This window comes from Dendrobates tinctorius, unplaced genomic scaffold (genome assembly GCF_039654945.1).
Source record: "Dendrobates tinctorius isolate UK_male_01 unplaced genomic scaffold, ASM3965494v1 ptg000070l, whole genome shotgun sequence".
Lineage (NCBI taxonomy): Eukaryota > Metazoa > Chordata > Amphibia > Anura > Dendrobatidae > Dendrobates > Dendrobates tinctorius.
The window spans coordinates 29,720,433-29,748,426 of record NW_027361738.1 but is presented as its reverse complement, the minus strand read 5'-3'; the positions used below and the strand labels follow the sequence as shown (position 1 = coordinate 29,748,426).

At 46.6% G+C, this 27,994-nt stretch overlaps 1 protein-coding gene across 1 annotated transcript; it reads left to right on the top strand.

Annotated features, from left to right (window-relative positions):
• The first annotated feature begins 1,091 nt into the window (after positions 1 to 1,091).
• Positions 1,092 to 26,602, top strand: LOC141095505 (nuclease EXOG, mitochondrial-like). Its single transcript, XM_073581532.1, has 6 exons — positions 1,092 to 1,297; positions 7,948 to 8,097; positions 10,252 to 10,391; positions 10,831 to 10,907; positions 18,148 to 18,262; positions 25,104 to 26,602. Exons 1-6 carry the CDS (start codon positions 1,168 to 1,170, stop codon positions 25,560 to 25,562), a joined length of 1,071 nt encoding a protein of 356 aa, XP_073437633.1. The 5' UTR covers positions 1,092 to 1,167; the 3' UTR covers positions 25,563 to 26,602.
• The last annotated feature ends 1,392 nt before the right edge of the window (positions 26,603 to 27,994 follow it).

Here is a 27,994-nt window from a genome sequence, read left to right as displayed (position 1 = left end):
TTTTAAATTCCCGCGAAAAAACTAGCATTTTGCAAGCGTATTTAGCTTGCAAAATGCTAGCGTTTTCCAAGCGATCTGTAGCATCGCTTGGAGAACTGATTGACAGGTTGGTCACACTCGTCAAACATAGTGTTTAACGAGTGTGACCAACTTTTTACTACTGAGGCCGCCTATGCAGCATCAGTAGTAAAAGATAGAATGTAAAAAAGAGTAAAAAATGGTGTTATTCTTACCTTCCATCGTCCCGCGCATCCGTTCCCAGTAATCCTTTGCGAAAATGCCAGCTATGATGTCCGTTCTCGCGGGATCGCGGGCATTTTCGCAAAGGCTTACTGGGACCGGGAGCGTGGAGAGAGGCGGGAATGCTGCGCGGGACTTCGGAAGGTAAGAATATCAATATTTTTTATTTTAAATTCTATTTTTAACAGGGATATGGTACCCACAGCCCGGAGGACAGTCTCCTCTCCTCCGGACCGTGGGTACCATCCGCAATTGTTCTGCTTACTTTCCGCATGATGTGCACAGCCACATGCGGGAAGTAAGCGGAACAATGCATTCCTATGGGTGCGGGATCGCCGCGATTCCGCAAATTAATGAGCATGCTGCGGTTTTTACCGCAAAGCGATTCCGCCATGGTAAAAACCGCAGCATTAGCACAGCATTGCGGAATCCCATAGGAATGCATGGGATGCTTATTTTTCGCGTTTTCACGGCAAAATCACGCGGTTAAAACCGCGGCGGAAACGCGAAAAAAACGCCACGTGTGAACTCAGCCATAGAGTCGTGTTACTCCAACCTCACTTCTTACAACCTACAAGTGCACAGAGATGTCTCACATTCATCCCACACGTGGCCTGTGCACCTACAATGCCGCGGCTGAATTCTCGCCCCAGTCCGGCCCTGCTTACACCTATACCTGACTCCTGAGGTGACCCCAAATCACAGCTCAGAGATGTGACGCCTCATGTCCGATCACCAGCACAGCAGCAGTCATATTCCGCGCCAGTAGGTGGCGCCCGTCTACATACAATTTATTCACATGCAATAAACAAATCTGGCCGTAAGATGTCGCTGGTAGCACGCCTTGGGTTCTAAATCGAGTGCTGTACTGTTCCCGGCCAGCAGGTGGCGGCTCCGGTTCATTCGTCTTTTACAACTACTTGGAAGATGTCAGGACATATTTCCTACAGGATTATAAGCCGCCGCTTTCTGGGGGGTTTCGTGCTGGGGGCTACACTGAGCACATCGTCCTGCTTAGCCGCGCTGTACTTATACGAGCGAAAAAGAGCCGAGCCAGGTGAGAAAGCCGCCCCCTGGCGGAGAGTGTGCGCCGTTACCCCTGTGGAGGGAGGCCCTGTCATAGACGCGTGGGCTGCGGCCTGCATCCGGGTCCCTGCTCTGTGCGCGCTCCTCATGGCATCCGGGGATCTCAACAGGCACGGAGGGGTTAACGCCGAAACTGCGGCCACAGTGAATCAGGGCGGAGTCACGTGGCCTCGTGTCCGCGCTCACGCGTGGGAGTGACCGGTCCGAGCAGGGTACAGTGTATGTGTCACCCCCTAGTTCCCAGTAGTGATGTGTCGTTCATGAACCATCCGATTCAAAGAGCCGGCTCCCCGCTGAGCACGAAATGAGCCGGCTCTGCACTGTGAACGAGCCGGTTTTTTTTTTCTTTTTCTGGCGCCAGGCAGTGGCAGTGACTCATCTGGGAGGAGGCGGAGCTGTCAGGAGACAGAGAGAAATGTGTGCTGTCTGTGCTGGAGTGAGTGGAAATATTGAAAGTGATACACTCCTCCTAGCTTCAGACATGCATGCATGGCATGTGACTGTAGAGGGGTTAAACTCAAGTGACTCAGCAAATTGGTCTCATGTAGACTCTCACATATACTATTAGTTAAAGTCCCCCGACTCAGCAGTGCAGCACTGAGTGAGGCCGGTTTCACATTTGCGCTTTATGGCGCAGCGACTGACTGCGCACGGCCGCCGCTAAGCCCCGCCCCCTGCCGGCTCCCTGACCGCCCCTTCCGGTCATTGCCGCCTGCTAGCGCACATGGACGCTTGCGATCTGTGCACCCTAAATTTAGCATAGGGTGCACAGATCGTGCGCTGGCAGGATTTTGCCATGGACTGCGCACTTTTGAAGGTGCGCCGTGCGTGCCGAAATGCAACATGCTGCGTTCGGCGCACACGGGCACACCTTCAAAAGTGCGCAGCGCACGGCAAAATCCTACTAGTGCACGGCCAGCACACGATCTGTGCACCCTATGCTAAAGATAGGGTGCGCAGATCGCAAGCATCCATGTGCGCTAGTAGGCGGCAATGACCGGAAGGGGCGGGCAGGGGGCGGGGCTTAGCGGCGGCCGTGCGCAGTCCGTCGCTGCGCCATAAAGCGCAAATGTGAAACCGGCCTGAGTGAGGAGGATTCAGGACAGTCACACAGGACAGGAGCCCTACAGGGAGAAGCGTCAGTTTTTGCTGAGGGTAGGGTAAGGGTAAGCAATATAATAAAGTGATTTCAGGCAAGACTGTGCAGAGATCTAGGTCCAGCCCCAATAATTAGGCCATGTGCACACAGAATTTTTGGTGCTGCGGATTTGGAAAAATCCGCAGGTAAAAAAGACCTGCGGATCAGCCTGCGGATTACCCCTGCGGTTTCACATCTCTACAATGGAGGTTTGAAACCGCAGCTGATTCCGCACAAAGAATTTACATGCTGTGGATATGAACCCGCAGCAAATCTGCAGCATGTGCACAGCGTTTTTCAGTTTACCATTGAAAACAATGATACTGTACAATGCAGCTAAAGCTGCTGCGGCCCCACAGGGCCTGAAACGCTGCAGATCCGCAGCAGAATCCGCACCGTGTGCACATGGCCTTATAGGGTTAAGCTGGTCTCACACTTGCATATTTTGGCTGCACATGGATCCGTTTTCGTCTCCATTGACTTTCAGTGGTGACGGATGGGACTGTGCATCCAGTTGTCACCGTTTTCCCACAGATCGCTGTGTCTGCATATTTTATCAGATGCACAAAAACGCAACTTGTTGCAGTTTTGTGTCATCTAAAAAACACGCAGGCACAGGGAGACGCACGGATCCGCGGCTACACGTCTGGAATTAACATGGAGCTCTATGGAGCACGGATCCAGGACAACACGGGTCCGTGTGCAGGGATCCGTGTTGCGGCACTGATGCTCGGAAGTGAGGGATGTGCTGTACGGGAAAGTGATGAAACTGCATGGGAACAGACTGCAGACATAATCTAGACTATGTCCGCATGCTGCTCTGTCATACAGGGATCTTTCCCGCCTCACTAGAAGGGCTTGTGCCCTGTGTTACAGTGTGGTAATGATAATAACATGTATTGGGAGCATGTATATGACATGGGGGCACCTGGTTACGGGCTGCACGAGTCGGGCTGCGTTCACACTAGCGTTTTGGTACTGTGCGTTGTGAAGCGTAGCAATCCTGATCCAGATCACATCTCTATACTTAACATAGGGATGCACGGACCTGCGTTTTCATCAGGATCAGGATGCATCAGGATTTTCCATGTTCTCCCAAAACGCAGCTTGTTGCGAATTTTGGGTGTTGAAAAAAATCTGCAGACATCCTGATATGTGTCAGCAAAACCATATGATTGTCAATGTAGACGCACCTGAATCAGGATGCCTGCGTCCAATCTGCATGTGGATTTCATACTGCGCAGGCTCCGAGGTCCATTTTCTTTTTTTCTTTCACCAGTCTCTCTCTTCCCTCCCCTCTCCTCTCTCCCCCTATCCTCTGCCCCAGAAGTCAGAATTTCACATTTCCAACCAAATCCTGATCAGGCTGCAGTTCCATGCGTTTGCATCCATTTGCAGAAAAAACACGGATGCAAATAAATCGCGTCCAAGAGGGAATGACTGCAGCAATGAAGGTGCGGACGACTAGTCTGGGGGAATAGACGTCCCGCTGGGCTACTGCTGGTTCATTATCAGATCACCAGTGCCGATATGAGACTATTCTTACTGCACATGAGGTTATTACACTGCAGGAATAGGGGGTTAGGAGGAAGGGGCCAGTGGGGAACAGAAAGGATCATTTCAGTGTAATATAGAAACAAAACTGGCCCAAGTCCAAATCATTTTGCAGGCTTCAAATAAGCGCACAAGCGAGATTGTCCATGACTTTAATGCTGGCTGACCTTAGAATAGGTCAGCAATGTCTGATCAGTGAGGGTGCGACACTGAGCCCCCCAGCCCGGCAGCTGCTCTTAGTGTCTGATTTTACCATTCAGTATGCTTTGCTAACATATTTTGGAGTGTGTGTTGGCACAGCGCTTCCAACAGACCTTTTACGGATTATACTCTTAGGCCGGAGTCACACTAACCTGCGCAAAATACGGTCCGTAGTTTACAGGCGTAATACGGATGAATGACCCCTAAACAGTGCTCCGTAGGTCATCCGTAATCAAGGTGTGGTCGCGTATTTTGCGCATGTCAGCATCCGTATGTAATCCGTATGGTGAGATTTTCTCGCAGGCTTGCAAAATGGACATATAATGGAACCCTATGACAGGGTTTATAACAGAAACCAAAGAATAGATATAGACACATAGAATGCATATATATAGATATATGTGTGTATTCTATGTGAATATATCTATTCTTTCGTTTCTTTATTAAACCTGTCAGTGTGAGTTTACTGTATAGCGCACTGAATTGCCGGCTTTGCTAAAAGACACCGGGTGCGTATTTCTCGCAAGTCACATGTGTGGTCTGTGTGTAATCCGTATTTTTTGCGCACCCATAGACTTGCATTGGCGTACTACGGGCGTAGTACGCCGACAATCGCATCATCATGCTGCGAGTGGCACGGACCGTAGAATGGATGAGAAATATACGGCTGGTGCAAGTGACCCCATAGAGAATTATTGGTCCGTGTCTAATGCGGGCTTTTAGCGCCTCTCACTCGGCCGTATTCCTCGCCAGTGTGACCCCGGCCTTATACAGCGCCAACACAGATTGCAGCACTTACTAATCCAGACAGGACATGTACAAAAAACTCCACAGATTAGAAAGGAATACATTATAGGGCAGCACGGTGGCTCAGTGGTTAGCGGGTCCTGGGTTCGAATCCCCACCAAGGACAACATCTGCAAGGAGTTTGTATGTTCTCCCCGTGTTTGCGTGGGTTTTCTCCGGGTTCTCCGGTTTCCTCCCACACTCTAAAGACATACTGATAGGGAATTTAGATTGTGAGCCTCATCGGGGACAGTGATGATAATGTGTGCAAACTGTAAAGCGCTGTGGAATATGTTAGCGCTATATAAAAATAAAGATTATTTATTATTATTTTAATACATGGTAAGACTGTCTGCAACCAAGGAGCCGGGGCCTGATCACAAGAGCTGACAATCTGAGGAGACAGCAATGCTGAATAACAGTCTACACTGCGTCACTAGATCCTTATACAGGTGGAGAATGAGGCCCTCAATTTACAGGCAAAGACCTGGCACGAGGACTGTGGAAAATGGATTAATATTAAAAAAAGAGCCGGCTCTTTATGGTGAGCGGAGCCGAATGAGCCGGATCGCCAAAAAAAGCCGAACTTCCCATCACTAGTTCCCAGTGACGTCAGTACGAGCTCCCCTCTCACCCTCTGCCTTACTGCAGCGCCCCCTCCTGTCAGGACGGAGCAGAGGGGACATGGATCGTTATGGTGTCTGTCTGGGGTCTGTTCTGTGTTGGTTTATAGGAGAGAAGTAAAAAAGCGCAACGTCCACACCGTGGAATCAGTGATGAGTGAGCGGGGTCGGATGAAGTGTTATCTGGGCATGCTCGAGTGCTCATAGTGCCCGGCGTGCTCGAATACTATGCTCTGGTCCCCGCGGCTGCATGTCTCGTGGCTGATTGACAGCAGCGGCACATGCAGGGATTGTCAGTCACTCCTCAGGGGATGTTCCCACGGTCAGTATTGGCAGCACATGTCCGCTCCATCCACAGCGCTGCCGGCTTCTGAACGCCGCTGATTCCACATGTGATCACTGAACCGTGCGGGATCACGGCTCCCATTACATTGTACGGGTGAGATTTATCCTGTGGAGACAGAGCGTCTCCGCTACATATATAGACATGCTGCGGGCGGGAGAGACGCTCCACATGGAAGCCGGAGGCGTCTGCCCGCATAGTGGGCGTGGGATATGATGACACCCCCTCCACTGTGCTGTAACATCTGGACGCTGCGGATGTACACAGCGTCCACTGACCGTGGGAACATACCCTTACATGTGTCACCGCTGTCACGAGACATGTGTAGGGAAGGTGACCGGACGGACCTGTCAGTATAGAGAAGGAAAGGTTTGCACAGTTCAGATAGTTGTCAGTTACTACAGTGGGGAAACAGCTAGGAAAGTGTAGTGGACGTGCAGTACCTGGGTTGACCATTAGAGGGCAGGGAGGAGTGTGAGCAAAGGACTTGACATCAGCTTAGGGCTTAGGAAACCATTGGTCATGGGGGCGGAGTTACAGGGAACCAGGAAAGGTATAAATACTGAGGGAGGGTTCCAGAAAGTTCCAGTCCCCAGGGGGAGCTCAGGTGACAGAAGGACTACGACAGTCTGTGCGCTCTGAGGAGAACCGAACCGGGGGACTGAGGAGAGAGAACGTCAGGGGGGTGATCCTGACAGGAAGAACCGCAGTGGAGACGAGACACCGGGTGTGGGACACCGTATTTGACACGACGCCTGACCAGTAAAATTGCTGTTGGTTTAGTGGCCTAAGGCGGCCACAGTGACGGACCTGTCAGGAGCGTCAAACAGTGAAGAAGGGACGGTACGTGCATGTACGTCCCTAGTGTGAAAGTACGGTGTGTATAACGGGCCCTAGAAATGGAGGGCCGTGAGGTGAAGTGCGGTGTACTGCAGAGGCCGTCAGGCGGACGGCGAGTGGAATAAACTTGGACCTGTTGCACCCAGAACCTGCCTCCATCTTGTCTCTGTTTTGTCTCTGCGCAGTATATCGAGGGACCACCAGCTCGGCCCACCGACCCTACACATGCAGCCGCAGGGACAAGAACATATTATTCAGCACACCGAAGTCACTGTTAGCGCTCCAGCATGCCCAGATAACACCTCAGCACGCTCATCACTGCTCAGCATCTCTTCTGTTCTGTTTTTTATACACTTTTTTTCTTTTTTCGTCTGTGTAGCTCTGATATTTGGTGTTTTTTCTGCAGGCTGAGTTGTATTGTGAAACAACAGCAATTTACACCATTGTTTGCTTCATTTTAAGTTTATGCCGCGGTCCTGGGGCTCTTGTGTGATGTGACACGTGACTCCGGTGCCCAATCAGTGCTGGCATCACTGTCCGCGCCTTCAACGAGTTGTACATGAAGAGTAAGTCCGGGCTGCGGCTGATCTCCGACTTCCTCTTCATGTTCAATTCATATGAAGGGTGGGGACAGTGATGCCAGCGCTGATTGTGTGCCAGTGTCAAACCGCATGAGAGCCCTGCAGAGAGCGCGTGCTGACACCGTGGGAGCAGCACAGGCACGGGATGTGAGTATAGGCTTTTTTATCTTATTGGGGCAAAGCGTGGGGTATGACAAGGGGTTGTCCTAGCAGTGGACAACTTTAAATGAAATGCGGCATTGCTGGTGTGAGACATGTAATGACTGACAGTCAGCTCTCCTGATCTACACTGGTAACACCTCCTTTTATTTAAAAAAGTCTCTGGAGGCAGATTCTCAGGGAGATCTATGTCCGGCCCGTAGATCTTAACCGTTCATTTACATATAAAGACAAGTGTAGATTTCTAGGTAATAAGATCAGATTGAAGACGTCACGTTATCATTTTATTAATTTTTTTTTATTTTTACTTACTTGCGTGGCCATCTAGATGGCTTAGGAGGGTTGATCCTACTGAACCAGATATAATGTTAATATTAACCTTTTTTTTTCCCCCAGAACCTGTACAGAAGTCTCCATTGGAGGAGTTTGGATTCCCGCAGAGTGGAGAGGAGGTCAGGCAATATATCGGTCATGCTTTATCTTATGATCAAGCAAAGAAGACCCCACGTTGGGTCATTGAGCATCTTACAAAAGAGAAAATAGTTGGTGAGTAAAAAGGGAATTAATTCCATTACCTCGGCTGGTCTCCTAGTAAGGAGCACAATGGGCAACAAAGTGTATGGTGGCTCAGTGGTTAGCATTGTATGGTGGCTCAGCGGTTAGCACCTTTACTTTGCAGCTCTGGGGTCCTGGGTTCAAATCCCACTGAGGACAACATCTGCAAGGAGTTTGTATGTTCTCCCCGTGTTTGCATGGGTTTCCTCCGGGTTCTCCGGTTTCCTTCCACACTTCAAAGACATACTGATAGGGAATTCAGATTGTGAGCCCTGAGCCCCAATGGGGACAGTGAAGACAAGATCTGTAAAGCGCTGTGGAATTAATGGCGCTATATAAGCTAAAGCATAATAATGTTTACAAGCGGAGCCAGAGCCGCCTCCTGTAACAGCAGCTGAGCACTGCGTTCCAGTGAGCGGTGGAAACATGCGGCTCGTCTCATCTGTCACAATGTATTGAGCGCTCAGTGCCATTCCTATTTTCTGACTGCATGCTCGCCGGGAGCTGTGCCCTCCTGAAGACAGAGAGTGGGACAGCCCCCTTTATTCAGCACTGGATTCCCAGAGGTCTAACAATATGTCAGGATCACAGTTATCCATTTTTAGTGGCACTTTTACACATCTGATTTTTGATGTATTTAGTATTTTTTCTGACAATTCACCACTTAGGCCAGACAACGTTGTAGTGAATTCTTATTGTTTATTCCCATGCAGTAAAAAAAAAGTTTTCAAACCTCTTCTATTTGTTTCTGATTTGACTCCGTTTTCACTTACTGACTTCAGTGTTGGGAAAACTGTAGCATTAGACATTTGTCTAGAGCGGTCACATTACAGAGCGCCTGCCACCAGTCTCAGGTCGCCCTTTTTTATTTAAGAGAACAGCGGGCAGCCTCCGACTGGTGATTTTTAATTTTTTTTTTTTAAACAACCTATGGGCAAAAATGAAATAAAAAAAGTGTTGCTAATACCAACCTAAAAGACCCGACTTTCTAGCAAAATTCAGGTTCAAACTTGCATGTTGTTAGATCGTGGCATTCAGATTCCCACAGTGTGAGACCTCGTGAGGTGTCATGAAATCTCACGTTGGAGCCAAACCAGTGTCGCCCCGTCCGGTATGTAGCAGTTACCAGTCGTAACATCATTAGAGCGGTTACCTCGCCTCTCAGTAAATGATGTATCCGCTGTGGTGTAGATAATCGGCCTCGCACTTTACTGTCACGGAGGCCACGGAGGGTTGTTGGATCTCGCTCTGTATGTCGGGATCCCACAACCCGGAAGTTCGGACCTGATTTTTTTTTTCTAGACAGTCCGGTCGTTTTGCCTGTCATTAGGGACACTGCTGGACGTCTTTCTTAATGAGTTATGATTTGTAAAACCGTCGGTCTGTGGCTGCTCTCTCTTTTCTTACATCGTACGTGCAGCCACACACAGGTGACAGGTCCTCTTTAAGTGAGGCTGCGGCATGTCCTGAGGCCAAGTTCACACTTTGCGGAATTGTGGTTTAGTCTGCAGCAGTCTAGAAGACTTGAAAGTCTCAGTCACACATTGCAAAAAAATGAAAGCATGGTGCCGACTTCAGATCTGCAGCGTGCTCCTTCATGTACAGATTTTGATTGTGGATTTCACCCTATTCAATAATGCTTAGTAACGGAGCAGGGTGGAATCCATGATCAACAAATGCTGGTTCCTTCTGTGGATTCATTACACGTTTTGTTGTGGATTAGTGACCAAATCCACAGTGGAAATGATCATCTGTTATCCGAGTGCAGTGCGATGTTACACACTCTCCTATAGACTTGTATGGGTGCGTGAGAACCGAATTTGGCGTGCAATCACAGCATGCTGCCATTTTTTTTTCCTGTCCGATTGCAATCCAATCAGCGCTGGCAAAAACCCGCCACTGATAGATAATGAAATATAGGATTAAATTGGTTCGAATGCAATCTGATTATTATTATTATTTAATCGCCAGTGGGAGCGAGCCCTAATGGTCGTATACAGCTGCCAATGGAAAGGCCCCTCTTGGGACTGTAAACAGCAGGACGGCTCAGTATAAATATAGTTGCCCCCCAATTCAGGGGGTGTTGTGCTTTATTTTGTTTGTCTAGGTTTTAGAACATGTTTTTCTTTTTTATCTTTTCCTTAGGCGTTGCTGACCGGAAACACTGCCGATTTAAACCGGATCCAAACATTCCGCAATTATTTAGTGCCAGCAATGAAGACTATTTACGTAGCGGGTGGTCCCGGGGTCACATGGCGCCAGCGGGGGACAGTAAATATTCTACAGTAAGAATCTGTTTTCTGCTTATCTGAAGAAGAAAATCTATAAAAATTAGTCTTTTTTTTTCTTTTCTTTTTGTATTTATATAAGAATATGGAATATAAAGTTCATTACTTTGACTTGTCATAAAGCTTTATGGTGTGTGCAGACATTAAATGTTTGGTGCAGAAATTTCTGTACCATTTCGGCATCTCTTGGCACGAAAAACCGTGTAATGCATGCGTTTTTGCCCCATTTTTTTAAATGTTTTTTTGGTGCAGATTTTTCCCACTCATTAATATGAGTGAAATCTGCAAGTCACAAATAAGCAATAAGTGCATGAGACTTCAGGATTCTCATTCACTTTATGACAAATCTGTGCAGAAAAAAAGCGACAACTCTGCAGCGTGTGCACAGACCCTTACTATTTTGACTATTTACATCAGTTCCCTTTTACGTCCACAGGAGGCCATGGCTGAAACATTTTACCTGTCAAACATTGTGCCCCAAAACTATAAAAACAACGCCGGCTTCTGGAATCGGTAAGGTCCATGGTCAACAGGGATTTACTTTACAATCTGAAATGCAGATGCAGTCCTGCCTCATGTTCAAAGATTAAAGGGGTTGTCAATAGCAAAAATCACCTCCTTACCACCCGGACTCCACATCTCAGTGATTTTTGGAGCTGTCTTCCAGAGGTTATGTGACATGACAATCGGCTCCAGCCTTCATCGTGGCATCAGACAAAATGGCTTCACCTGACTGAAGGCTGCAGCTGATCGGTGTGGCAGTCTGCAACGCTCCTGTGACACCATTGTCCTCTATCAAAAGACTCGGGTTATACCAGCGATTAAAAATTGCTGGAATAACCTCCATCCGACAAGTGTGTGTAAATATCTAGAAATATATTTTTTCCTCTTCGCCACGACAGCACCCACTGAGAGAGGGGATCCGCCCCCGGAACAGGAAACCTACAGAGAGATAAATGGGGCGGTCCCCCTCGCTCCCTCAGTTTGGTTTCCTGTTCCTGGAAAGGAACCCGCAGAAGAGGATTCCTGGTCTGGTAGCCGCCTGCGTGCAGAATATGAGCAGCAGGGGCCCCAGGGGTTAAGGTGAGGAGGACCCCGTGCGTTGACGCGGAGCGCAGATGCGCGGTGGGCATCGCCGGCTGCATCACTAATCCCTGTGACCGAGCGCTCCCCAGGAGAGGCAACCCGGAAGTGGAAGGAGGACTTCCGGGATCAGGTCAGAAGGCACAGATCGCGGGACAACGCCCGCGCATGCGTAGTAGGGAAAAAAAAAAAAAAATGGGGACGGAAAAAAAAAAAAAAATGAGGAGCAACTATAGCAAAGGCTTTAAAAGGAAGCCACAGACACAGCGCTAGTGCGCAGTCATGTCGTCCTTAGATGACCCAGCTTCGCTCCCATTAGGTCAGCTAGTGGAATCCCCACATGGCAGTAGACAGAGCAGTGATACAAGTAGAAGCAGTAGCACCAGGAAAAGTGGCAGCTCCAGGAAGGAATCCAGTGGACCTTCCAGGCAAGATGAGCCTTTAGAGAAAAAACGCAAAGAAAAGAAGTCGTCCCATGCCTCGCCTCAGCCTGGGTCGCGGACACCGCAGCCGGTAGTTGCTGACGAAACTCACGGGTGAGTGTTTTTTGGTCAGGATAAATAATTGATGGCCTTCTCTTTCTGGTCCATACCCCCTTTAGGCTAAAAAAACAGAAAAGGCGAAACATAGAGAGTGTGCCTTATGTTCGCAGCCACTCTCGGACGGCCACCCTAAGAGATTATGCCAATCGTGTATTGAGGAGGCCTTACAGGGGGAATCCTCAAGAAAGAAGGAGGATATCCGGGCAATGATAAGAGAGGCGCTACGGGCCTTAGGCGGTTCCAGTAGTCTGGGGGGTCACTCCTCCGTGAGAGAAATATGTTCGCCTAGAGGAGGAGTCTCGCTGGCGTCAAAGTCGCCGTCAAGAACCGAGGAACTAGATTCCGATAAGTCCCAGGAATACCTTTCCTCAGAGGACGAGGACCAGACGTGTTTCCCCACGGACAGTGTCAGTAATTTAGTGAAGTCTGTCCGAAATACCATGGGGTTGCCAGAAAGTAAAGACCCCAAGACCCCTCAGGACATAATGTTTGCGGGTATTTCCCGTAGAAAGGTCCGGGCATTCCCAGTGGTCCCAGCTGTTAAAGAGCTAGTTAAAAGGGAGTGGGAGAAACAAGGTCAGAGAACCTTCCTCCCCTTAACGTCAAAGCGTAAGTACCCCTTTGACGATGAGGAGTTAACAGCCTGGTCGAGAGCCCCCAAGGTGGATGCGGCAGTGGCCTCTACCTCCCGTAGATCCTCCTTGCCGGTAGAGGATTCGGGAACTTTGGCTGATTCCTTGGATCGTAAAACCGATACATTCCTTAAAAGATCTTGGGAAGCATGTACGGCAGCCTTTAAGCCCGCAATAGCAGCCACGTGCACGGCAAGATCAATGTTGGTGTGGCTGAATGAATTAGAGGACAATATTAAGAATGGAGTAGCTAGGAATAGACTTCTTTCCTCTATGCCCCTCATTAAGGGAGCAGCGGCCTTCCTCTCCGACTCCTCCGCGGACTCCCTCCGGTTATCGGCTAGAGCGGCAGGACTGACCAATGCAGGCAGGCGGGCCTTATGGTTGAAGGGGTGGAAAGGAGACACACAAACAAAGACTAGACTGTGTGCTATACCCTGCCAGGGTAAGTACCTGTTTGGCACGGAACTGGATGAGATTTTGACAAAAGCGGGGGAAAGGAAGAAGGGGTTTCCTAACCCGTATGTTCCGTTCAATAGGAGGGCCTACAGGAAGCCGCCGTTCGGTAAAAAGAAGGACTTTAGACCCCAGGACCGCTGGGGAAATAAGGACCCCAAGCAAAGGGGCAACCTATTCGGGAAACGTCCCTTCAGGGGAGACAGATCCCGATAAAACCATTACACCGGTAGGTGGCAGGCTATTAAAATTCAGCCGCCAATGGGAGAAGGTGACATCAAACCCGTGGGCCATAAATATTGTGTCATCAGGCCTAAAATTAGAATTTGTTCGGCATCCACCGAACTCCTTCCTATTGACTTCTATGAAGTCCCGAACACAGCAGGAAGCACTGGAGATGGAGATTGCAGTACTGCTAACTAAACAGGTCCTAGTAGAGGTCCCAGGGGACGAAATAGGAATGGGCTTTTATTCTCCTCTATTCTTAGTCCCAAAACAGGATGGCTCTTTTAGGACCATAATAAATTTAAGGAAGCTTAATACCTTCTTAAAGCTGAGGTCATTTAAGATGGAGTCGACCTAAAGGACGCCTATTACCATCTCCCCATATATCGTGGGCACCAGAGGTTCCTGCGGGTAGCAGTCTGGTTCAAAGGTCGGATTCAGCATTTCCAGTTTGCGGCAATGCCATTCGGACTATCCATGGCTCCTCGGGTATTTACAAAATTGATGTTGGAGGTGATGTCGTATGTAAGGCTGAATGACACCTTAGTTATCCCTTACTTAGATGACCTACTCATAGTAGGAAACTCTGTTTCACAGTGCGAAGCCAGAATAGCTAAGATTATCTCATCCCTAAAGACACTGGGCTGGCTAATTAACTGGGAGAAGTCCAGGCTAGAACCTGTAACCTGTCAGAGGTTTCTAGGCCTGCAACTAGACTCCGTAACTGAGGAGTGTTTTCTGCCACACGCCAAAGTGATAGCCATAATCAATAAGATACGGAATACTGCAGAAAGACCTGTAATATCATTGAGACAGGGTATGTCCTTGCTGGGGTCGCTAATATCGTGCATTCCAGCGGTGCAATGGGCCCAGTTCCACTCCAGAGAACTACAGTGGGCTATTCTGCAGGAAACAGACTGCAGGGGCGGTTGGAGGGGAGGATGTCCCTATCGCCCGAGGTGGTTGAATCCCTAAAATGGTGGTTAAATCCTTCCAATTTATCGAAGGGAGTGCAATGGTGGGTGACTCCCTCCAAGATACTCACCACGGATGCCAGCCCCTTAGGTTGGGGGGCCCATCTAGAGGAGCACATGGTACAAGGCTGGTGGCGTAATGATGAAATAGAGACCTCCTCTAATGTAAAGGAGCTAACAGCGATTTTTTTATGCAATATCTCATTTTCTCCCGCAGTTAAGGGGCGCCCACGTAAAAATCCAGACAGACAATACCACCGCAGTGGCCTATATAAACCGGCAAGGAGGCACGCGGTCAGTGCCACTGATGTCTATCGCGGGAAAGATCCTGGAAATGGCCGAGGTCCATCTTCTCTCCTTGTCAGCTCTCCATATAAGAGGAGTAGACAACTCCCGAGCAGACTATCTCAGTCGCCAAGCCCTATATCAGGGCGAGTGGGTCCTCAGCAGGCACGTCTTCGAAATGATAGCGTCAGAATGGGGCAGACCAGAGATAGACCTATTCGCGACCAGAGCCAACAGGCGCGTAAAAAGGTTTGCTTCTCTCTACAGGTCGGACAACCCAGACATTCTAGATGCCCTCCAAGCACCCTGGACATTTCAGCTAGCCTATGCCTTCCCTCCAATGGTTCTACTACCAACAGTAGTCAGGAAAATAAGACAGGAGAGGGCGAGGGTCATCTTGATAGCCCCTTTTTGGCCAAAAAGACCGTGGTTTTCATGGCTGAGAGCCATGTCAGTAACCGACCCGTGGATCCTGCCGCTGCACCAGAATCTTCTCTCGCAGGGATCCTGCTACCATCCACAGGCCAAAGCCCTGCACCTAGCGGTCTGGAATTTGAAAGGGAGCTACTGAGGCAGAAAGGTTTCTCAAAGAACCTAATCAATACCCTGCTGCAAAGTAGGAAGGAGTCCACAACAAAAATATATGCTAAAGTGTGGAAAAAGTTCCTGGCCATTCACCCAGCAAAACTAACCGGTGAAGTACCCATTACGGCCATTCTAGAATTTCTGCAAAGAGGCCGAGAATTAAGGCTCTCGGTAAGCACTCTAAAGGTCCACGTGTCAGCTCTAGGAGCCCTATTTAACTATAACGTGGCAGCAAATAGATGGGTGACCCGTTTCATCTCAGCCTGTCAACGCTCAGAACCAGTGCATATTCCTCAGCTACCAGCATGGAACCTTACTCTAGTTTTGGATGCTTTCACTCAGGCACCATTTGAGCCTATAAGCTCAGCATCAGTGAAGTGCCTCTCTCTAAAAACTGCTACGCTAGTAGCCTTAGTATCGGCTAGAAGAGTGAGTGATCTTCACGCTCTATCAGTAGACCCTCCGTTCCTGTCAATAACACGAGACAGTCTGATTTTAAAGACAGACCCGTCCTACCTTCCAAAACGGGCAACTAAATTTCATAGTTCTCAGGAGATATACCTACCTTCCTTCCATGAGAACCCGTCAACACAAGACGAGGTAAAATATCACACTTTAGATGTGAAAAGAGCAGTGCTAGCCTACCTAGATAGGACCAATCCCTGGAGGCAGAGTAGGTCTCTTTTTGTCTCCTTCCAGGGTAGCAGGAAGGGGTCTGCAGTTACATCAGGCACGATATCCAGATGGATTAGAGATGCTATCACAATGGCGTATCTGGCAAAAGGAGAAGACCCTCCACTGGGGATTAAGGCGCACTCTACTAGAGCCATATCATCCTCCTGGGCCGAGAGAGCGAACGTGCCAATTGAACAAATATGATGAATCCAAAGGGAGTTTGTAGCTATATTCCGCGCTGCCGCTTTAGACAAATTCCAGGAGAATGCTGTATGATTGCAGTGGTTTTATTCTACGCGTTTCAGGGGTCTCATGCCCCCTTCATCAGGAAATACCACAAATACATACAGGTATCACAGACATATGTCTGTGATACCTGTATGTATTTGTGGTATTTCCTGATGAAGGGGGCATGAGACCCCTGAAACGCGTAGAATAAAACCACTGCAATCATACAGCATTCTCCTGGAATTTGTCTAAAGCGGCAGCGCGGAATATAGCTACAAACTCCCTTTGGATTCATCATTTCTTTGGTCACTGAAGACCTGTGGATCTGCAGCAGCCGCTACCTACACGCTCTTATCTCATCCTAACCAGGTGAGCATATTTCATGATATACTGTCTTTTGTAACGTGGATAAGACCCTATTGCGCTTTTTTGTCTCCCCCTTTTTTTGCAATAATTGAACAAATATGTAAGGCTGCAACCTGGTCTTTTCCGTCTACCTTTTATAGTCACTATAGACTAGATTTGTCCTCTACAGAGGATCTAACTTTTGGTAGATCAGTCCTTAACACGGTGTGCCCTCCCAAGTGATTATCTCTGGAAATCTCTCAGTGGGTGCTGTCGTGGCGAAGAGGAAAAACCGGATTACTTACCGGTAATACTCTTTTGTAGAGTCCACGACAGCACCCGCTCACTTCCCTCCCGTAAAGATTTTTTCACACATGGGTCTCCTTGGTGGTGGAGATTATGAGGTTAAGTTAGATATGTAATTAAACTTAGTAAGCATAAAGCTACATAGGGGTAAGATAGATGAATCGCCCAAACAAATTGACTAAAACATGTATGGCGGTTCCTCCGTTGTTCTCGGTAACACAAACTGAGGGAGCGAGGGGGACCGCCCCATTTATCTCTCTGTAGGTTTCCTGTTCCGGGGGCGGATCCCCTCTCTCAGTGGGTGCTGTCGTGGACTCTACAAAAGAGTATTACCGGTAAGTAATCCGGTTTTTATTTTTATAAAATCTGGGGTCCTTTAGCATTTAATGAGGGGCTGTTCAGTAATGGACAATACTTTTAACATATCGTGGTCTTTCCTGGACCACTGCAGCTTGAACCCACATTGAGCCTTCAATGTCACAGACACAAAGATATGACGAGACATGGCTGCCTTCTACAGCCTTCCTTTCTTTCTGGCTCCTTCTTACGGAACCATTTTGCCCAGAAAACAATATAGCTAAAATGGTTTTGGCAAGCAGGAGCCGGAAAGACATGTGCCGGCGCATGCGCAGTTAGGTTTTAGGCTCGGCCTGCAGTAGAGAAGAGGAAAGTGCGTTTGTGCGATCCGGCAATGTCCCTGCTAAGGCACGAGATTTCATTCAGCTATGTGGATGACACAGGACACGTCATCCACATCAATCAAAGCTGGAAGACGGCTTTTAGCAGGGGAGAGGAGGGACAGGCCCCGCTGTAATGACTCCCCTGGGACCGGACCGTCCTAATTTGTATACCTTGCTGGAGCACTTCAGTAGTTTTTTTTTGGAGATATAAGGGGGAGTCAGGAAATAGTATACAACTTTCTGTAATGCAGCACAGGCGCTGAGGAAGGTGGTGGTATACCGCTGAGCTGTAGTTCCCCTCTGGCGTCACTGTGTAGAGAGTGCAACATTTTCAGGATCGGTGAGGGGCCCATAGGTCAGACCTCCACCGATCATAAAGTAACATGCCATCACTTTATGGGATGGGAATACCCCATATCATAAATGTCATTATTCACGGTGATTTCATACTCTGTCCTGGATGGCATCTATTTGTATGGTGACACCCCTCTGCTTCTGGATTACTATGTAACTAGGTAAATTTCCTATTCACAGGTCTAGGAGAACCGTATCTGGAGCTTCAGATACAGATATGTAGAAATTTCTGCAAAGAATGACATAACCGATGGCGGCTTGAGGCGGACATGTTCTCCGGGGACAGTCATCAGCCAGGCCATTGCATGTGTAGTGTAATGAGATCAGTCCTACAATGGAGTAATGGCGGCTCATTTTTCTCATTGCTTGAAATCTTTATCCAGGTTTGAAATGTATTGTCGAGACCTGACACAGCGATTCGATGATGTCTGGATTGTGAGCGGCCCCCTGCTGTTACCCGTGCAGAATGAGGACGGCAAGAAAAGTGTCACTTATCAGGTGAGCCGCTGTTTACCACCACATGTTCATGTAGTGACTTCAGAGATGACCGGTCGGCCGCCGTGCTCTAGAAAACAATGAGCCTCCTTCAGTCTGGCTGATCATTGCTTTCTGCTCCTGCCTGATTGTGTTGAGAAGCGTTCAGTCGTGAAATGAAGTTCCTCTTATCGGCAGCCTCCGATCCACTAAATTTCTTAGTTCAGGGTGAAAGACACCGCACATTCTCACTAAGAGCTACCTGTTTGCTCAGTAACCAGGGTGAGATTCTAATTTGATAAATTATAAATTCAGAATTTAAATGAGGAGCTAAGGGCATAATATGCAATAAAAGGCTTCGTGGGGCAGCGAATGGCAGGTTTGCAACACCTCCATGGCATGATCATTGGAATCATAAGTGATTCTGGGCAAATATTCTTTGTCGTTTTTGCACCTATGTGTGATTTGTGCCAGCAATCAGCTGTAATCGTAATCTGGGGGGGTGTACCTAGTATAATATCCAAAACCAGGGTAAATGCTTGGACCTGCTACCCTCATCACTGCTGTTAGTGCAAATACAGTTAGGTCCATATATATTTGGACAGAGACAACATTTTTCTAATTTTGGTTCTAGATATTACCACAATGAATTTTAAACAAAACAACTCAGAAGCAGTTGAAGTTCAGACTTTCAGCTTTCATTTGAGGGTATCCACATTCAAATTGGATCAAGGGTTTAGGAGTTTCAGATTCTTAACATGTGCCACCCTGTTTTTAAAGGGACCAAAAGTAATTGGACAGATTAAATAATTGTAAATAAAATGTTCATTTCTGGTACTTGGTTGAAAACCCTTTGTTGGTAATGACTGCCTGAAGTCTTGAACTCATGGACATCACCAGACGCTGTTTCCTCCTTTTTGATGCTCTGTCAGGCCTTCACTGCGGTGGTTTTCAGTTGCTGTTTGTTTGTGGGCCTTTCTGTCTGAAGTTTAGTCTTTAACAAGTGAAATGCATGCTCAATTGGGGTGAGATCAGGTGACTGACTTGGCCATTCAAGAATATTTCTTTGCTTTAATAAACTCCTGGGTTGCTTTGGCTTTATGTTTTGGGTCATTGTCCATCTGTAGTATGAAACGACGGCCAATCAGTTTGGCAGCATTTGGCTGGATCTGAGCACACAGTATGGCTCTGAATACCTCAGAATTCATTCGACTGCTTCTGTCCTGTGTCACATCATCAATAAACACTAGTGACCCAGTGCCACTGGCAGCCATGCATGCCCAAGCCATCACACTGCCTCCGCCGTGTTTTACAGATGATGTGGTATGCTTTGGATCATGAGAGCTGTACCACGCCTTCACTATACTTTTCTCTTTCCATCATTCTTGTAGAGGTTGATCTTGGTTTTATCTGTCCTAATAATGTTCTTCCAGAACTGTGCTGGATTTTTTAGATGTTTTTTAGCAAAGTCCAGTCTAGCCTTTTTATTCTTGATGCTTATGAGTGGCTTGCACCGTGCAGTGAACAATCTGTATTTACTTTCATGCAGTCTTCTCTTTATGGTAGATTTGGATATTGATACGCCTACCTCCTGGAGAGTGTTGTTCACTTGGTTGGCTGTTGTGAAGGGGTTTCTCTTCATCATGGAGACTATTCTGCGATCATCCACCACTGTTGTCTTCCGTGGGCGCCCAGGTCTTTTTGCATTGATGAGTTCACCAGTGCTTTCTTTCTTTCTCAGGATGTACCAAACTGTAGATTTTGCCACTCCTAATGTTGTAGCAATTTCTCAGATGGGTTTTTTTCTGTTTTTGCAGCTTAAGGATGGCTTGTTTCACCTGCATGGAGAGCTCCTTTGACTGCATGTTTCCTTCACAGCAAAACCTTCCAAATGCAAGCACCAGTCCTCAAATCAACTCCAGGCCTTTTATCTGCTTAATTGAGCATGACATAACGAAGGGATTGCCCACACCTGTCCATGAAATAGCCTTGGAGTCAATTGTCCAATTACTTTTGGTCCTTTTAACCCCTTACCTACAATGGACGTAATATTCCGTCCATGTGACCCTGGACCTAATTACCATGGACGGAATATTACGTCCCAGCGATCAGCGGCGCCCACGTGGTGAGCGCCGCTGATCGCGGCCGGGTGTCAGCTGATTATCACAGCTGACACCCGGCACAATGTGTCAGGGGCTGTTACGGACCGCCCCCGACACCTTAACCCCTTTCACACCGCGATCAAATGCGATCGCGGTGTACCGGGGGTTAAAGGGAAGCATCGGCAGGGAGGGGGCTCCCTCCGTGCTTCCCTGAGCCCCCCACGGCAGCGCAATGTGCAGCGCTTCTGCGGGGGTCTCTTTCCCTACAGGCCCCCGGATCCAAGATAGCGACGGGGGCCTTCGGGGGCCTGTAGGGAGCTGACTTCCTCACTGCCTGCAAAGCGCAGGCATGAGGAAGTCTGCAGAACTGCCTGTGACAGATTGCTGATCTGTCTCAGTGATCTGTGATGTGACAGATCAGCGATCTGTCAGAGGACAGTGATGTCCCACCTGGGACAAGGTAATAAAGTAAAAAAAAAAAAAAAGTGTTAAAAATAATTTAAAAAAAAATCGCTAAATAAATTAGTAAAAAAAAACCAAAAATATTCCCCAATAAATGCATTTTTTCAAAATAAAAAAAAACAAAATAATAAAAGTACACATATTTGGTATCGCCGCGTCCGTAGCGACCCGCCCTATAAAACTTTCCCATTAGTTAACCCCTTTAGCGAACCCCTTAAAAAATAAAAAACGAAGCAAAAAATAGTGCACAAAAAGTGCAATAACGCGCGATCAAAAAGACGCATATAAATATCCATGGTACCGCTGAAAACGTCATCTTGTCCCGCAAAAAACGAGCCGCCATACAGCATCATCTGCAAAAAAATAAAAAAGTTATAGCTCGCAGAATAAAGAGATACAAAAATAATTATTTTTTATATAAAATTGTTTTCATTGCAAAAAACCGACAAAACATAAAAAAACGACCTAAATGAGGTATCGCTATAACCGTACTGACCCGAAGAATAAAAGCGCTTTATCAATTTTACCGCACGCGGAACAGTGTAAACGCACCCCCCCAAAAGAAATTCATGAAACGCTGGTTTTAGTTCATTCTGCGTCCCAAAAATCGGAATAAAAAGCGATCAAAAAATGTCACGTGCCCGAAAATGGTACCAATAAAAACGTCAACTCGTTCCGCAAAAAATAAGACCTCACATGACTCGGTGGGTCAAAATACGGAAAAATTATAGCTCACAATATGTGGTGATGCAAAAACTATTTTTACAATAAAAAGCGTCTTTTAGCGTGTGACAACCGCCAAACATAAAAACCGCCATAAATAGTAAATCAAACCCCCCGTTATCACCCCCTTAGTTAGGGAAAAATAATAAAACTAAAAGAAAATGTATTTATTTCCATTTTCCCATTAGGGTTAGGGCTAGGATTAGGGCTGAGATTAGGGTTAGGGGTGTGTTGGGGTTAGGGTTGGAGTTATAATTGTGGGGTTTCCACTGTTTGGGCACATCAGGTGCTCTCCAAATGCAATCTCAATTCCAGCCAATTCTGCGTTGAAAAAGTCAAATGGTGCTCCTTCCCTTCCAAGCTCTGCCATGCGCCCAAACAGTGTTTTACCCCCACATATGGGGTATCAGCCTACTCAGGACAAATTACAAAACAACTTTTGGGGTCCAATTTCTCCTGTTACCCTTAGGAAAATAAAAAATTTATTTTCATGCCTGGGCATTATAAACTTCTTTGAAGCACTGGGGGGTTCAAAGTGCTCACCACACATCTAGATAAGTTCCTTGGGGGGTCTAGTTTCCAAAATGGTGTCATTTGTGGGGGGTTTCTACTGTTTTGGTACATCAGGGGCTTTCCAAACGCGACATGGTGTCCGATCTCAATTCCAGCCAATAAAGTCAAATGGTGCTGCTTCCCTTCCGAGCTCTGCCATGCGCCAAAATAGTGGTTTACCCCCACATATGGGGTATCAGCGTACTTAGGACAAATTGCACAATAACTTTTAGGGTCCTGTTACCCTTGGAAAAATAAAAATTGGGGGTGAAAAGATCATTTTTTGTGGAAAAAATATGATTTTTTAATTGTACCGCTGTACGTTATAAACTTCTGTGAAGCCCTTGTGGGTTCAAAGTTCTCACCACATATCTAGATAAGTTCCTTGGGGGGTCTAGTTTCCAAAATGGGGTCACTTGGGGGGGTTTCCACTGTTCAGGTACATCAGGGGCTCTCCAAACGCGACATGGCGTCCGATCTGAATTCCAGCCAATTTTGCATTGAAAAAGTCAAACGGCGCTCCTTCCCTACTGAGGTCTGCCATGCGCCGAAACAGTGGTTCCCCCCCACATATCGGGTATCGGCGTACTCAGGACAAATTGCACATTAACTTTTGCAGTCCAATTTCTCCTGTTACCCTTGGTAAAATAAAGAAAATTGAACCTGAAGTATTTTTTTTGTGAAAAAAAGTTAAATGTTCATATTTTTTTTTTTAAATATTCAAAAAATTCCTGTGACGCACCTAAAGGGTTAATAAACTTCTTGAATGTGGTTTTAAGCACCATAAGGGGTGCAGTTTTTAGAATGGTGTCACTTTTGGGTATTTTCTATCATATAGACCCCTCAAAGTGGCTTCAAATGTGATTTGGTCCTAAAAATAAAATGGTGTTGTAAAAATGAGAAATCGCTGGTCAACTTTTAACCCTTATAACTTCCTAACAAAAAAAAATGTTGGTTCCAAAATTGTGCTGATGTAAAGTAAACATGTGAGAAATGTTAGTTATCAAGTTTTTTGTGTGCCGTATCGCTGTGATTTAAGGGCATAAAAATTCAAAGTTGGAAAATTGCGAAATTTTCAAAATTTTCGCCAAATTTCCATTTTTTTCACAAATAAACGCAAGTTATTTGAATGAAATTTTACCACTAACATGAAGTACAATATGTCACGAGAAAACAATGTCAGAATCACCGAGATCCATGGGAGCGTTCCAGAGTTATGACCTCATAAAGTGACAGTGGTCAGAATTGTAAAAATTGGCCCGGGAGTTAACGTGCAAACCACCCTTGGTAGTGAAGGGGTTAAAAACAGGGTGGCACATGTTAAGGAGCAGAATCTCCTAAACCCTTCATCCAATTTTAATATGGATACCCTCAAATGAAAGCTGAAAGTCTGAACTTCAACTGCATCTGAATTGTTTTGTTTAAAATTCATTGTGGTAATGTCTAGAACCAAAATTAGAAAAATGTTGTCTCTGTCCAAATATATATGGACCTAACTGTACCAGTCTAGCTGGAACTGTTCCAATGCGAATGCTTTGTAGTTTGGCTACCACTCTGTTTTCAATGGTCAGTTTCAGGTCATTATTATTTTGCCAGCACTATAGAGTCTGGAACTTCCTTTTTTCCCTTACTAGAGTACACCCTTCTGACACTCTCTTACGTGGCTTCTTTTTTTTCCAGTTGGATACTCCAGTTCATTATCATTCTGCCAGCACTATAGAGTCTGGAACTTCCTTTATTAGAATACACAATTTTGATACTCTGTAACTTGGCTTCCACTTTTTTTTTCAGTAGGCTGCTCAATGTCATTATTATAATTCTGTGAGCACTATAAAATTCTGGTGCTTTGTAACTTTGCATCAGATTTTTTTCTAGTGGGCTGCCCCATTTCATTATCATTCTGTGGGCACTATAAAGGCTGGATTTGTGGTTTCAGGCCTCCCCATCCCTCCCTCTGGCTCTTGCTCACTGTTCTTCTTCTTTAATTGACGTAGGTGACTCCTTGATGCATCCACATTGCCTGGCGAAATCTTGACGTGAGGCATCATCCATGTCAGTTGAAGGAGGAGGGCGGTAAGCAGCAGCCGGGGCGGAGGGTGGTGAGCAGCAGCCGGGGCGGAGGGCGGCGAGCAGCCGTCGGGGCGGAGGGCGGCGAGCAGCAGCTGGGGCGGAGGGCGGCGAGCAGCAGTCGGGGAGGAGGGCGGCGAGCAGCAGTCGGGGAAGAGGGCGGCGAGCAGCAGTCGGGGAAGAGGGCGGCGAGCAGCAGTCGGGGAAGAGGGCGGCGAGCAGCAGTCGGGGAAGAGGGCGGCGAGCAGCAGTCGGGGAAGAGGGCGGCGAGCAGCAGCCGGGGAAGAGGGCGGCGAGCAGCAGCCGGGGGGGAGGGATCAAGAGGCCCGAAACCATGGCCATCAGACAGGACCGACCCGATTTTCATACAACGCGGGAGAACTTTAAAGGTTCTTTTGGGAGTATACAGGGGGTATATAAGCATTTATGGAATGCAGCACAGATGCTGAGTAAAGTCATAGTTTTAGCTGTTATGACACTTCTGGTGACAGGTTCCCTTTCTGTTGCCACAGACCTGACATTAGGCATTGGACGGACAGGTTAGTGAGAATGAATGCACCTTGTTGGTGGCACTTTTAAACAATCTAATTTGTAATAAAGGTATTTGCTGATTTTCTATTTATCCATTAATGCAGTCCCCGCTTCCCGGGACCCAATTGTCAGATAACAGTGAAATAAGTGGGCTGAATGTTTCTATTATTGGGGGCAAGTTGGGTCCCCAGGAATAGAGATGCCCACCACAGCTTCTTTCGCTTTTGCTATTTGATGGCATTTTTATATTCGTTTGCTAAATCTTACAAGTCCTTAAAGTTTAAACTTTAATAGTGAAGATGGGTGGGGTGTGTGAGAGGCGATGTGGAAATCTCCATGTAGGTGCACAGAGGCCTACTGCAATTTGTGGTGGTGCACTGTGATCTTTTTGGTGTAATGAAGATGTTTTTGCTCATTTTTTATTTCAGGTTATTGGCAGTGATGATGTAGTCGTGCCCACACATCTGTATAAGGTGATCCTCGCCAGGAGGAGGCCCTCTGAGGAGACTCTAGCTGAAGGAGCTTTTATTGTTCCCAACGTCCCCATCAGCTTTCAGCATCAGTTGCCAGAATTTCAGGTCCCTCTTGAAACACTTGAGAAGTCGTCTGGTCTTGTTTTCTTCCCTCAAGTGGACAAATCAAAAGAAGTGAAGAACGTTTGTGAGGAGGACACCTGTAAGCTTTTTGAACTAGAAGAGTTCAAACTATACATTGCAGGACGGAGCATGAAGAATGCAAGAAGCCTCCAGAAAGTGGAGAAGATCATGTTAGAATTGCGTGAGGCCAACATAAAGCCGGACCGGTATCTGTCAGAACTTTATGAACAGAAGAAGAATGAACTGGAGTCTGGTGAGACCGTTACTGTACGAGACGGAAGACAAGGGTAACAAGTCATAGCTGCATGTTACAGGGCCCATAATCACATGGAACCAAGTTCTATTTTTCTTTGCTCAGGAATCTGTAAAGGTGACCTTTAACAAGGAAAAATCCCTTTAAATGAGGACTTTTGTAAAGTACTTAAAAAAAAATATGGGGGGAATAAATCATAGAAAAAAATGTTACATTTGTCATTATTCAGTGGGTCGGTCTGTGAGCCGGACCAAGAAGGCTGTGATCACTCCCTTCCGGACTCATGAAGGGGGAGAAATCTTGCTGCACGCTGAGTGTTCGCTTTGTGCGGCTACGACTATTGATACCAGGCCATTATTACCAACTCATCAGGGATTATCAGATGTTTTCTTTTAATGGCCAAAGGATGGAAATACATCTATAGATTTAAAGAAATCCATCAGCAGGCTTTCGCTATGTAATCTGAATAAAGTATGAGGTAGGGTTTAAATGGGTAACTCATCGATGTGTCCCTTATGAGGCTTTGTGCTGTTGTTTACTTATAATGAAGGTTTTATCACCAGGACTTTATCACTGCTCAGACTGCAGCAACAGGTGACACCAAGTTCGACTCCGCCCCTCCTGTGATAAGCAGCTCACTGTCTATAGATAATGTACATAGCTGTGGTGTGGCCCGTGGCAGCTTTTCAGCTCTTCTATTGTATGTGCTGTATCTAAGAACTCTGTGTCACATCTGCCACAGTAAGCTAAGTGACTCATCACTGGAATCTGTCTTTTCCTAATTTTGTGCTCCTGTCAGATGAGGTAGCAAAAACCTGGTGACAGATTGGTGACAGATTCCCTTTGAAGTTAGATTTACATGGTGTTCAATATACGTTATTCTTATAGTTGGCACATACCTAAAAATATGTCTGCCTACATTCTTATGACTTATCCATAGGACTCTCTTCATGTAATGGAGGCCAGCCAGAGCGTACTTTGGGCCAGTATATACAGTGGGGAAAATTAAGTATTTGATAGACTGCTGACCTTGCAAGTTTTCCAATTCCTGCAGCAAAACCTGATCTCTCTCATTTTTGCTGTGTTTCTGGCATGCTAGACTTGTTTCTTATGCATGCTGATAAAGTTTAGTGTTGAAAAAAAAGTTCTGTTCTATAGAATCAGGTTTTGGCACAAAAAATCAGCAAAACCTGATACATTGCCCATCCTTCCTGGACTTTTTTGTCTTTAAGGATGGCTGGATATCCTTAACCCCTTCACCCCCAAGGGTGGTTTGCACGTTCATGACCGGGCCAATTTTTACAATTCTGACCACTGCACCTTTATGAGGTCATAACTCTGGAACCCTTCCATGGATCGCGGTGATTCTGACACTGTTTTCTCGTGACATATTGTACTTCATGTTAGTGGTAAAATTTCATTCAAATAACTTGCGTTTATTTGTGAGAAAAACGGAAATTTGGCGAAAATTTTGAAAATTTCGCAATTTTCCAACTTTAAATTTTTATGCCCTTAAATCACAGAGATACGGCACACAAAAAACTTGATAACTAACATTTCCCACATGTTTACTTTACATCAGCACAATTTTGGAACCCACATTTTTTTTTTTTTTTTTTAAACTCTATTTTTATTAGAAATTTTCTTTGTTAACAACAAAAGAAAGTACAGAAAGGAAAAGCCATACAAATACATATCATGTTACAAATTTGCATTCTTCAGAGAGACGCAACATCACGGCTCTAATCAAGAGCATGTATCTCTAGTAACAATCTGTCCAAAAGTCGGTGGCGTCCACTTCTTCCTTAAGATTACATATTTAAAGAACAGCTTTAACTCTGCTACCCTCTTCCCTCCCCAACAATCTCTCCCCCCCCCCCCCCCAACACCCTATAACCTTTTCCTCCCTTGCTTTGTGGAGAGCCTACCCACTCACAGGCTCTATGACTCTCCATAATTGACTTTCATTGGCTCACAGAAATCATTTGCCTCAGTTCAGTTTTAATCTTCCCAGTGTTCCCCCCAAAGATTCCTTGTGGTACCATGTTGTGTCCCTGAAAGGAATAACTATGCGTTGAATTTCCTCCTTGTTACAATGTTCCACAATATAATGCCTCCACTTTGTAAAAAATCTAGATGTTTCGCAAGACTTCCTCTTTTCTGCTTCCAACCTTTCCATTAGCATTACATGTTTCAGGCGACCCGAGAGTTCTTTTATGGTGGGCATGTCTTTTTGCAGCCAATTTGTTAGTAATATTTTTTTCATGAGCATTATGATTATATGGACAACATCCGGGGGTCCTCCCCCCCCTTCATGAGCAACGGGGGACTTCTCCCAATAATGAAATAAGATCAAATCTCTCGGGATTTCATCACCCCAATCCCATATGTTCTTTATATATTTTCTAACCGCACCCCACATATCCGCCACGTGCTTGCAAGTCAGTAGGCCATGGAGTAAGTCAGTAAA

Excerpts from the sequence above, each read along its gene's own strand:
- LOC141095505 (XM_073581532.1), top strand. The coding sequence starts at position 1,168 with ATGTCAGGACATATTTCCTACAGGATTATAAGCCGCCGCTTTCTGGGG. Across the intron at positions 1,298-7,947 it reads GCGAAAAAGAGCCGAGCCAG|AACCTGTACAGAAGTCTCCA; the intron begins GTGAGAAAGCCG and ends TTTTTCCCCCAG. Across the intron at positions 10,908-18,147 it reads AACGCCGGCTTCTGGAATCG|GTTTGAAATGTATTGTCGAG; the intron begins GTAAGGTCCATG and ends ATCTTTATCCAG.